Source organism: Moschus berezovskii, chromosome X (genome assembly GCF_049115385.1).
Source record: "Moschus berezovskii isolate FMDL1 chromosome X, NW_MosBer_1.0, whole genome shotgun sequence".
Classification (NCBI taxonomy): Eukaryota; Metazoa; Chordata; class Mammalia; order Artiodactyla; family Moschidae; genus Moschus; species Moschus berezovskii.
The window spans coordinates 14,405,779-14,418,267 of NC_142488.1; the positions used below are offsets into that span (position 1 = coordinate 14,405,779).

The following is a 12,489-nucleotide window of genomic DNA, read 5'->3' on the forward strand; positions in this document are numbered from 1 at the left end:
GTGGCTTGCCATTGCCCTCTCCGAGTTTAGTTAGTGGTACTCTACTAATGCTCATTTCTTATTTTTGACTAGTTACCAGGGTTATTTACAGTTGGGTGAAGGGTATGCTGGGACTCTGTGTACTATCTTTGCAACTCTTCTTTAAAAGTGTTCTAAAAGAAAAAGTATATTTACTAATTGGAGTAGGAAATGGCAGCCCACTCCACTAGTATTCTTGCCTGGAGAATTCCATGGACAGGATGGTTACAGTCCATGGGGTCATGGGGTCGCAGAGTCGGACCAGTCTGAGTGACTGAGCACACATGCGCAAAAAACTAATAAAAATATTGAGGTGGGGAGATTGGAGGAAGGAAGGGAACGCACGACTTTTCACTGTGTATGCTTTTCTGTCATTTTAATTTTCCTTTTCTTTTTTTGTCTGTGTGGCACGTGTGACTCCAGCCCCTGACCAGGGATCGAACCCACGCCCCATGCACTGGCAGCGCAGAGTCTCAACCACCAGACCACCAGTGAGTTTCCGATCATTTTAATTTTTAAGCTATGGAAATACATCACATATTAAAAACACTCCAACCAAGTAACATTTTAAGTGCTTAATGACTGAGGAGGAGGAGAGAATAGATGACATAGATTAAGAGGTACCAACCTTCGGTTACAAAAGAAATGCGTCATGGGGATGAAACGTACAGTATGGGAAATATAGTCAATAATTCTGTAATAGCTTTAGTGACAGAGGGTAACTAGACCTCTCATGGTAATTATTTTGAAATGTATAGAAAGAGCAAATGACTGTGTGGTGTAATAGGAACTAACATAGTGTTGTAGGTCAATTATACTTCAAACGCAAATGAACTTACAGAAAGAGATCAGATTTGTGGTTACCAGAGGAGAGGGTGGGGGTGAGATCTGGATGGAGGGAGTCAAAAGGTGCAAACTGCCAGGGATAAGTACTAGGGATGTAATGTTCAACATGATGAATAGAATGAACACTGCTGCGTGTTATATATGAAAGTTAAGAGTAAATACTAAAGGTTCTCATCACAAGGGAAAAAATGTTTTCAGTGCCGGATCTATGTGAGACAACAGATGCTCACTAAACTTACTGTGGTAGTCATTCCATGATGTAAGTCACATCACTATGCTGCACACCTTAAACTTATACAGTGCTCTTGGCCAATTATATCTCAATAAAACTGGAAGGAAAAACTTGAGCAGTACTGTTTTCCTTTTGCCTCTACTTTCTTAAGAAGTAACACAATTCAAGGGAGAAAGAAAAAAAAGGCACACACACACAGAAAAAAAGAGCAGTGTGTCCAGCTGTTTCAATTCAAAATAAGAAAGCCAGCTTTGGTGGTACCTAGGATGTGGGAAAAAACCTCTAATGACTTACTTCCTCTGTACACACATAAACTCTAAAACAAAGTAATGGACTGTGGATGCTTTCATCTGTCTCACAGATACTTACTATTCACAGTGCTGGGATAGTCATAAATAAAACAGCCTTAGTAACTACGATTTGAATAAATTTTTCCTAAGGAGTAAGATCTACCCACTTGTTGACCTATTTCATGTTTGCTCTTGAAATAGTGGATCAGGTAGTGAGCCAGATCTATGATGGCTCCCAGTGATCAAGATGGCTCCTGCCCCCTAGTATTGGCTCACTTGTATACTCTACTTGCCTTGGGTGTGTGCAGGATTTACAGACTCCCAGCTAATGAAGAGAATATGGCAGAAGCAATCAGATGTTGGAGATAGGCTATAGGCTATGTACCGAGACTTCCTTCTTAGGCTGTCTCTCATGATGTCTATGGAAGAAGCCAGCTACCATCTTGTGACGCAGTCCCAAGGTGAGGCCCATGTGTCAAGGCATTGAAAATGGCCAACAACCTCATAAGTGAGGTTAGAACCAGATCCTTCCCCTGGTCAAGCTGTGAGATGACTGCAGCCCTGGCTGACACTCTGCAGCCTGAACCACCTTGGTTCTGGCTCTAAGAGATTTGGAGCCAAGAGACTTGGAGCCAGAACCACCCAGCTAAGCTGCTCCTTGGTCTTCTAGACACCATGAGAATCTAATCTTTGTCCTTTTCAGCCACTATGATTCAAGATACTTTGTTGCAGAGCAATAGCTGATAAATGCAACTTCAAGGCTGCTATTATTAAGGCACAATGGGAGAGAGTAAGGTGAGTCAGTGCAACATAAGTTTGAGAGGATCCTCCATGAGCCTCTTGGGGAAACGTTCTATAATGCAAAGAAAGACCCAGAAGGGGAAGGATGGAAATGAGCAGAAAATCAGCCAGTTCCCCAAGAAAGGAGAGGCAGGAGGAACAGTGAGTTGGGAGAGAATACATCCATCTAGAATGGTCATGCTGGGACCCAGGTGGGGCCAGCAAGATCCCTGCTACCTTTAAAGCTGATTAAGAATAATGCCTGATTATAGCACAAGCACAAAGGACCGAGTCTTTCATTTACTTACTTGTGCAATTAAAGTTTTCAGGGCCAGTAGGCGCCCCTGAGCTGCCGCTTCATGAAGTGGAGACCGATCGGCCCAGCAATCTGAAATACACATCAAGCTCAGAGTCAAGATCAGGAGTACTCTTCCTCCTACCATGAGGAAAGGAGGTCTGAGGGAAGAGGTGGGGAGCTGGCACCTGTATCAGGTGTTCCGGTCAGTCACTCTCAGGTGACACAGGGGTGTGGTGCTGTGCGTGGACAGGGAGCACAGACCATCTCTCTGGCTTTGGGGACAGTTTTCGTAAGGAATACACTTCATTCAAATAAATACTGCCCAGTGACTGAATCCAACTCCGAATAGGCAAAATGAAGGGCAAAGCTGGTTCATGAACTTTCCCACTTTCTTTCTGCCCCTGCCTCCCACCCTGCCTTCACCTCTACCCTAAGACTCAATATCCTATATGCCAGAAAGGATAATCTTAAAGGATCAGAGAAAATGGTTTTGTTTGAAATCCCCTAGATAATTCTTTCCTTTTGGTAATGAAGCCAATCTGTTATCATTATGCAGAATATTGTTGTTCAGATGACATAATTCTCCTAAAGTTTATGGTGGGCAGTTTGAATGTGATGGATAAGCATGGGGCCAGTGGAGCTTCACTGCCTAGGTTCAAGTCCTGCCTCAACCACTATCTCTGGCAAATTGCACAAGTTACAAAAATCATTTGAAACTCAATTTCCTGATCTGTAAAGTGGGGGAACAGTAATCTAGTATTTAGCAGGTTTTTTTGGTCTCTAAGTAGGCTGATAAAGTACATCCACAATGTTAGGTGCTCAAGAAAATGTATGATTAATAAGTACATACAGTAGGGTAGGGCTCTGAGAAACAACCTCAGAACTGCCTTACAAATATATTTTTCTTGTAATTGCTTGTCAAGAAACAAGACTAACCTGCTTAAATGTGCATTTGAGAAGCAACCTTCTATGAAACATGCCAAAGGCAATCATTTGTTTTGGAAGAAAACCTATACCAGTTTTCAAAATTTGGCCTTTGTTCAAATAACTGTTTTCTTGGTACATTGTCGAGCATGTCATGCAGTTTGCATTTAACACAAAGAGTCTACCTTATCATCCTTTTCCAGGTGATCCTGATGGTGCTAAGAACTCAAGACTTTCCCATATCTGCAACCTTAACAACAAAAAAAATCCCACCAGATTTTTCTCTAACCCTTTGGGTTATGAAAAGGGAAAAAGCTAGAATGGGCTCTACAGGGTTGTATTGAAATTGGAGCAATTAGAGCAGTTGGTATGAAAATGTGATTTTCAATGTATGAAAAGACAGTGCTTACAGAAATATCTATGGGCTGAATGTGGGATCTGGTGACCCATCTGGTTCTCTATTTCTCTACAGATATATCAATATATCTATACCTATAGATAGACACAGACCTATCTCGACAGACAGACAGATTAGCACTGTCTGTGTTGTGAGGAAACCTAACCAGGACTCCTTGGAGAAATGGCTGATTCCAAGGCTAAGCCAGGAAAAATATAAGATGGGCTACAAATATCTTGTCAGAAAGTAAGTGCTCAATGAATGACTGGGAATGTCAAAAGGTACAGAAGGTGCCTTGAAGGGGATTCCACTGGCCAATACAGGACGATTTAAGCATGAAAATAAATCATGATTATACCCAAGCAAAAATGGGAGTCTCTAAGGCTTCACTGATAAAAATATATTAATAGAGAGAAGAGGAAGCTCTTCCTCATAGTAGAACACCAACTTAAGACACGTAGGAGAAATCATAAAATCGGCCTCAAATGTTCTCCCCACAGAATAATTATATAGTTATCAAGGGAACAAGGGTAGGTGTACAGCTGAACAAAACTGTAGGCACCACCTTGCCTGGGGGGATCAAAGTTAACCTGAGAAGTGATGGAACCAACTGCCAGTGTGCCATCTGAGGGAATGCGACAAGCCACGTCATGTACTACAGGAGGGAACACAGTGAAAAGAACATAGCGTCGCTTGGAACATTCCTACTCAAAATGCATAGCCTGTATCTAATTATGAGGACACCAAGAACCAACTCAAACTGAGGGACATTCTCAAAAATAATTGGCCGGTAACCAGACTGAAGGAGGCTGATGGGACACAACATCTAAAGACAATGTGGGTGCCTGCACTGGATCCTTTCGCTAGAATGGGCTCTATAAGGTAGTATTGAAATTGGAGCAATTAGAGCAACTGGTATGAAAACGTGATTTTCAATATATGAAGATAGTGCTTACAGAAATATCTATGGGCTGAATGTGGGATCTGGTGACCCACCTGGTTCTCTATTTCTCTACAGATATATAACTATATCAAGGATTATTAATGGGACAGTTGGGTAAATGTGAATGTAGGCTGGACAAAGAGAAGTGGGAATTCTTTGTACCACTTTAGTTCCAAAATAAAAAGTGTATCTATTTATATCTCATCTATCTAAGCACTGGTGAACTGCATATTCCTGATATGTAGAATGCTTTTCCTAATAAGAAAAATAGACCAAAAATTTAACCTGAAAATATGTTTTTATCTCCGCTTGTTCTTGAGTCAGTTAAGCTGATGAGTGGATTTTTAAATCTCTTTGGACACTGATCATTTGCATAAGCTGGGAATGAGATAATGTATGCAAAGAATCCTCAAGAGTCAGCCTTGGTTTTTCTTGACTACATCTCCATCTCATTCAATATAAGATATGTCGCCCTCACCTCACTGCACTCGGAGATGGACAAGCACTGGGGTTGGCAGGGTGGTCTTCCCCTATGGATGGCAACTCAGTGCCCTGGCCAATGTAAAAAGCAAACCCACAGCCGTGGCTTGATTATTCTTGTATCCTAACAATAACCAGTCAACCCGAGTCACCTGAAGGCACTCTTAAGTATTTGCTTAAAACGAAGATTTAAATGGCAACTTGCTATTATGAGAATAATTCCAGCAATATTAACTTAGAACAACAACATGAAATGGCCTTATCTGAAACCTGCCTCCAAGCAGACTTTGATGTCCCCTTTCCTGCTAGGAAGCAGGCATCTTAACCATGATTTCATCCTATTTCTAGTAACTTTCTCTTACTCATCAGGCCCTAAGACCCACACCATACACACAGGCTGGACCATCTCTCAAAACGTCACGCTGAAGCAGCCAGACACAGAAGAGGATGTGCCACATGAGTCCATCTCCACAAAGCACAAAAGGGGCCAGACTCACCTGGGGAGTTTGGAGTCAATAGCACCATGGTGTGTGCGCTTATCTGTATTGATATCCTACTGTAAGAAAGCAATTTCAGAGCCGCCCGTCTACCGCTCAGCCTGATTTAAACTGTCATCCCCACTCCTCTGCCCACACTCGACAAGAGGTGGCCGTCTCTCCGCCCAAGAAGGGCAACACGTTCTCACACAGGTCCCCACTTCCTTCTTGACATGCCAGCTCCTCTGGTCCCGTGGGGAGAGGCAAGGAGGATGGGGACCCACCTCCCCAGGGGCCTGGAAGGTGGCCAGTCTTGCCCACTGGGCCTCAATGACGGGTCTCGCTCCTGGTTCCCATGCTAGCTCTCCGCACTGGGGCTCCCTCCTAGGCCCCTGCCCTACATACTGGCCTTGGCCACCTCTCCTCCTGTCCCCCATCCATGCTGTATCCTCCGATGCCCGCACTGCCCCCCCTAGGCTGGCGAGGCCGAGGCAAGCCTGCAGGCCACCTTGTGATCCTTGGAGGAAAGAGAATAGTGATCCTGGGCTTGTCTGCTCACCACTCTCCAGTTCTCTTACTCCCAGCTGAGGAGCACAGGGGCACTTCGGTGAGTCACCTGCCTAAACAGACTTCCGGCTCCAACTGATCTAAACTTGCTTCCTCCTGGACACTCCATCCCTAGGCTCTCAAGACAGGAGGGAACAGTCCAAATGTACAAAAAAACCCCTTTGCCCCACTTCAGATCTTATTTCTGGTTAAGTGGCAGAAACAGGACTGAAATTCAAGGTTTTAAGAATTGAGCACACACCCTCATCTGGTTTTAAAAGCTAGTGCTTTTTCCACCCTGCTCATCCTTCTGGCAGATTGACTCGTGGGGAACGCATTGCTGTATGCCTCTTCTCTCTGTAAATCATATGAAATAAATCAAGCAGATTGCCTTCAGTGTGGAAGTCATTTCGGTTTCCCAACTGGAAATAAAGCCAGTCTCAGGGAAGTCACCTTTCCAGTCACTGTTTCCCATCACTTGCTTCAAAGGACCTTGAAGGGTATTCACAAAAAACCCTTTTCCAGAAACTCTGCTATGGTGGGCTCTTCTGTTTTTCTATTCTGATTCCCAACACAGTCTCTTGCTCTTATCATTCTTGTTTTGCAAATTGGAGCTAATTGTGAGAAATTGAGGATAGAAGTTATTTGGCAGCTAGAGAGTTTTTCCATTCCTTTCAGGAAATATGCATCTAAGCTCTCCAAATAAATGAATGCTGAAGTAGGAATCAGCCCTTCGCTTCTGAGGCAGTCTATTTTTAGTTATTTGGCAAGCTTCCTGTGTCACAGGGCCGTGGGCACATTTTGAAGATAAGTTTACTTTACCAATATGTTTACTTGTTCCTGATGAGGTGTATGGAAAATGTTCAAGTACTTTTTCATTCCCCCCTTTGACTTTTTCTCAGAGTGTGATTTATATCTCTGCTTCTCAGGCTCTTGGAATAACAATTTAATGACAATGTCCAAAACCATAGATTTCAAGAACAAAATGGGTTCAGATGGAATACGGTTGTCCAAGTTCCAGGTATTCAAGATAAAAATCAATTATTAAATTTTTGCAATTTTACCCTTCCTAATTTCAACAAGTATTTGAGATGACTGGTTTATTAAAAAAAAAAAATTGCCTGACTGGTTATCATCTCTAGTGCCCATGGAGCAATATTTTATTCTTTCTATTCAAGTTCCAAAATCATATGAAGGAATATCTTCTCCAACAGCATTTACCAAAAAAAGAAAATTTCAAAAGAATCTTGGATGTGGATCAAAATACAGATAAGAACCTAATAGAATTAAATTATAAAGAAAACAAAGGTAACTGGAAAAGACATAAGAAATGCCCCCCGTTAACAAAAATATAATACAACTGAGTTAAAATGCACACTCTCTGGAACACTCAGCTCTGGTCAAGAGATGAACTACTATCAATGAACATTGTTCTGTAGTGAGTCAGAAAGAAGCTTCCTTTGAACCCATTAGGAGTCAAGAGAGTTGAGCAGATGACAGGTCGGGTGGCAGAGCCCTGCCAAGGACTATCAGTCCCAACGTGGGAGAGCCAGCAGGCACTGTGATACATAACCACTCAGAGGATGGGTGGGCCGAGGCTTGCAGAGACAAGCACCAACACTGAACAAGATGAGGTGGAGGGCAGGGCAAGAATGGACTGAAGGCAGGAAAACAACCAGTGACGCGGGAAGGACAGGAAAAAGGAGTCAGGGTGATGAGTCAGGCAGAGGCGTGGCCATCAAATCAAGGTCAGTCAGTCCTTTGAATTTAGAAAAACAAGAAGGACAACTGATGTTAGGCAAAACACTTAGAAGAGAATTCTTTTTTCCAAGGGTGTAATTCCACTATCTCTTATCTGCAACTGTAAAATTCCCCAAATTCTGAAAACCAAGTCTTTCCCCAGTTGTATCCAAGATCCTTTGGCAGCAAAACACGGTCATGACTCAGGTTTAACAACCGATTATTTTTAATTTGTATTTTCGCTTAGTGTGAATATTGATACTTTCACTATAGCAATATTGAAACCTTTGACTGCAGGAGGCAGCTCCAGGCTCTGCTGGGAATGCTGTAGTAATATCCAGTATACACACTGCATAATCCTTTTCAGAATCCCCCGAACGCCCGAATCCGGAAACATGTCTGGCCCAAGGGTTGTGAATAACAAATTATCAACCTGAATCTACACTTTATTTTTTATCAAGTTTGATGACCAAGTTACTGTACTAAATATAGAGCTTCAGTTCTGGCCAAATTAGCAAAGGTTGAAAAATCATACACGTCCCTCAGGCGAGAGAATGTTGTCTAGAGAAACATCTGTGGGCTGAAGATGGGGCCGGTGAGGCATCCAGTGCTGGAGATATGAGAATATCAAGGGTCAATAACAATGTTTCGAACTCCAAAATATGTATCTATTATTGACAAATTACACAAAGAAGCCTGAAAAAACTAAAAACCGCCAGCCAACCCCACAGCTGAACTCAATTCTGATACTTATTTACAATGGAATAGTTTAAACCACAAAGAAAGTATCGAATCATGTACTCCAGAATATTAAAAAAAAAAAACCTTACAAAAAATTTTACAGCCAAAAACTGACAATAAATGAGGGATGTGATGCTAGGCACAGAATCTGAAAGTGCTAGGATCTCTGGCAGGCTCAACACTGTCCTGGCTGATGTTTTTCACTGCCTCTCCTTGTTTTTGATAGCCCTGACGATAATTTACAGGAACAGAATACGCTCTTGGAGTCAAGAAAGGCAACCTTGGGCTGAGATTTTAGTAAGTCAATTAGCTGACTTACTGATTAAATGTCACATATTTTCCCAACAAACATTTGTCTGACCAATGAGCAGCAAAGTCAATTTCTGGTATGAGTTAAACACTCTGACAAAATTTTGTTCTTGCTTTTTAAAATGTCTAGTTTTAAATATATATAGTATCTGACTATTAACAGCGTCCAAAGCAAAAAAAAAACTGTTGGAATCATGTAAAAACCACTGTTTCTCACATATTACCACCTACATCATTATAAAAGGCCTTATTTACCAAATCTGGATATACTATATGTGTGCAATGTGTAGAAGTAAATGCACCACCCTCACACACATATATATGTATGTATAAAGGAAGGAAATTAAACTGCAAAATTACCAGGCACTATTCAATCCATTGTTTCTTGTTAGTGATCATCAAAAAGCATGTTTCTGACTTTTGTTAACACCATGCCACTTGCAAATTAAATGAATATTATCCTAGGAGCTTCAACAAGTAAAGAAATTTGAGCTAAAAAATAAGTGAGTTCTATTTCTGAAAATTGTATTACTGCTCCAGGTTTTGATTACGATAAACCTTTCTTAAGAGAGTACTTCACTGAGGACCACAAAGGCAGAAATAATGCACACGAGCACCAAGAAAAAATGTTTTCAACACGCTCTTGCTGATATTGACTGTCCGGCTTTACCGAATTTCAACTGTGAGGATGATGTATCTATGAGAACATCAAAACTGTGCGATGGAAACCTTTAGACAGCCCCTGACTTGATTTACAAATTAAATTAGAAAATAGCTTTTCAGATTATGCTTAACTTGAAATTAAAGTTACTTTTAGGTGTTTTTTTTTTTTTAAAAAAACCAAGTCAAAGCAACATACCTCCCTGAAATGTATGACAAATATAATCCCCAAAAGAAATCTCTTTCCACACTCCAAGGCTTCTGACACTTTCTGAAACTTCGAGATTCTTCTCATTTTCACCCGTTAACTGAAGCATTCTGAGGCTTTGTTTTTGGAGGTCTTATCTCTTTGGACAGGGCTGCTGTTCCCTAGCGTCCTTAAAGTTGTCTAGTGTATTGGAATCACACAACGTTAAGTCTATTTTGAAAAGAGAATCCAGGATGCAAGATGAAATGGATACTAGATAAAGAATGAGGTAACCCTGGAACCCCTACGAACACTAAAAATACATAGCGAAATAAGGAACTGTTTATGAATAAATCCTCCTCTTATCAAGTGGCAGTCATAGCAGTAACAATATCTGATTCATTTACTTTTGCAGCATCTCCCTACAATTAAGGTGCATCACTTCTTGAAAGAAATACAGACTAAATTCTGCAAAGCATAAGACTTTAAAATGTTTTGCCCAAAGGTTGGCATTTCGTATTGTAATGTTTGTTGTGCTTTGCACCGTGTTGGGTATAAATGGATTCAGTGAAGGGGTTTCCCCTGACAGTGACAAGTGGTTAAGCAATTCAAATTGCAAATGACAGTGCATATATATATATATATGAGAGCATACCTATGGCTGCTTTAAATCAAATTTACTGGTCAGTCCATTTCCTGGGGAAAATTTTGTTAGAATGTATTGTTAAAAATAAAATCAAATTTTAAAAAAAAATCTAAAAAAAAAAAGAATGTATTGTTAACATTTGATTAAAATATTTAAGAAAATAATCCTATAAAGTAATTTTGCTGTTAGTAGAAATGAGGTTTCTCAAAATACTCTTAGAAAGCCACTATTCTATTTACTTCTTAAATAGTAACTGCTAATCAAACTACTAATTTGCAGAAAAGCTGAAAATCTTTCACAAATTGGTGCAGTCAACACCCTTTGCTACTTTAAATAATAATTTTTTTAAAATAACCCAAAGTATAAATAAAATACTCAAAGCCAAAGTATAAATAAAATTTGTCTTCTAGAAATACTACTCATATGAATTATCTAGGAGGTTTCTTTTAAAGTATTGGGAACAAAGTCATGTATTTTTTACCTGAAATTTCACCAAAGATCTCTTCTGCTATCCTAGCCGCTTCTTTTCTATTTCCTTTGACGATATAGAAATGGGTTAGGAGCGCCAAGAACACTTTAATTAAAAGCTTGAAGAAAAAAAAAGTAGCAAACATTGTAATGAAAATGTTTTTGAAGCCATAGGAAACAGAACCGTCCTCCATTTTGGCTTACACTCTGTATAGGTTCTCGGGACTGCAAAATTTCACCGAGTTATAATTGGCATCATATGACATCTATTTTAAACCTTCTAGCTCTCCGTGCTCCTGTTACGGAGAACTGAGTTTGTAGATTCTAAGCTAACTGTGATTTGGCGACTGCATACACTGACACTCATGGCAATGTTAAATGAACGAAAGAAATTTCCTTCGAGCCAGAAACACCCAATAGTTCTAGACCTACATTTCTCAGTGTTGTTTAACAAACAGGATTCAAGTCCAAAATGATTTTACCCCTCAATTCCAGTTTTTACTACGTTCTATTGAAAGGCAGGATTGGAAAGATAGAACAAGCCTCTCAGATCCCATGGGGATGAAGCAAGTTATTTGAAGTTCATAAAAAAGAAGTATTAATATTACAGTCTGTGCTTTTGGTGGGAAGTACCAGCCCCTGGAACGCTTCCATATTCTCTTCATTCTGAAGCTATAAAGCCCCAATCTAAACTATGACCAGTTATGAAAGGCTACTTACTCTAAGACAGTATTTAATAAAAGGCCCAGCTTGGATGCCTCTCCAGACTGGAAGCGTCAGACCACTTGCTGTAATAGCTTCATCCATGACAAAGCCCCCAGTAACATTTCTGATCTTTACTTCTTATCATCAGGAAAGCTGGTGCTTCTTTCTCGAAAATGTGGGCTATAGTCAATCACGGAGGACTTATAATGAAAAGGATGAGCCCTATCTCCGGGTGAGGTATCCAAAGATTCTATCAATCAGTATCTTCCCTCGCTGGACAATATTCTCCTGTAACCCTAACTCTTCAACATGCATCAGCTGGCCAATACAAGTAAAGTTGATTTGTTTAATATACCTCACCTGGGAAAAACAGATGCAGAAACTCGAAGTCTCCTCTTTCATTCTTGGCTATATTAGATTTTCTAAATTTCTACAACCTATTGGAAAAGACAAACCCAAATAAAATTATAGGAGACAACTAAATCAACCTTATTTAATAAATGCTTGATGCAAAACTATGGGAGTTTCTCCTAGCACTCGGACAAATTAGAATGACTCCCTATGTAAGAACTATCTTCCTATACTCTGTGAAAGAGTAAGACATGACAATCAACCCCAAGGCACAATATATAACATATCCATTTCAGTGTAGCATCTCCACACCATCACAAACTTGTGTGAACTTGTGTGGTTTCCATCTGCAAGGACAGATACTAACATACAAGGTTTTCTTTACCAAGCTTAGATTACCTGGCCAAGCTATTAGAATACATAAACACAAGCATTTTAGTTCTTTTCATGTT

General features: G+C 40.4%; 1 protein-coding gene across 5 annotated transcripts in view; it reads right to left on the reverse strand.

The window, feature by feature from the left end:
- The window catches only part of ASB11 (ankyrin repeat and SOCS box containing 11), a 30,992-nt gene that overhangs the window by 14,715 nt on the left and 3,788 nt on the right, over positions 1–12,489 (reverse strand). For 2 of the 5 annotated variants that reach the window (XM_055438178.2, XM_055438177.2), the window contains exons 2-4: positions 12,047–12,123; positions 10,995–11,100; positions 2,475–2,554 (exon numbers count right to left, since the gene is read on the reverse strand). In XM_055438178.2, coding sequence (XP_055294153.2) covers positions 2,475–2,554; positions 10,995–11,100; positions 12,047–12,088 — 228 coding nt within the window. In that variant the 5' untranslated portion in view covers positions 12,089–12,123. Of the gene's footprint in view, positions 1–2,474; positions 2,555–5,705; positions 6,472–9,879; positions 10,099–10,994; positions 11,961–12,046; positions 12,124–12,489 lie in introns of those variants that run through there. The other 3 variants (XM_055438179.2, XM_055438176.2, XM_055438180.2) reach the window with 3 other exon arrangements.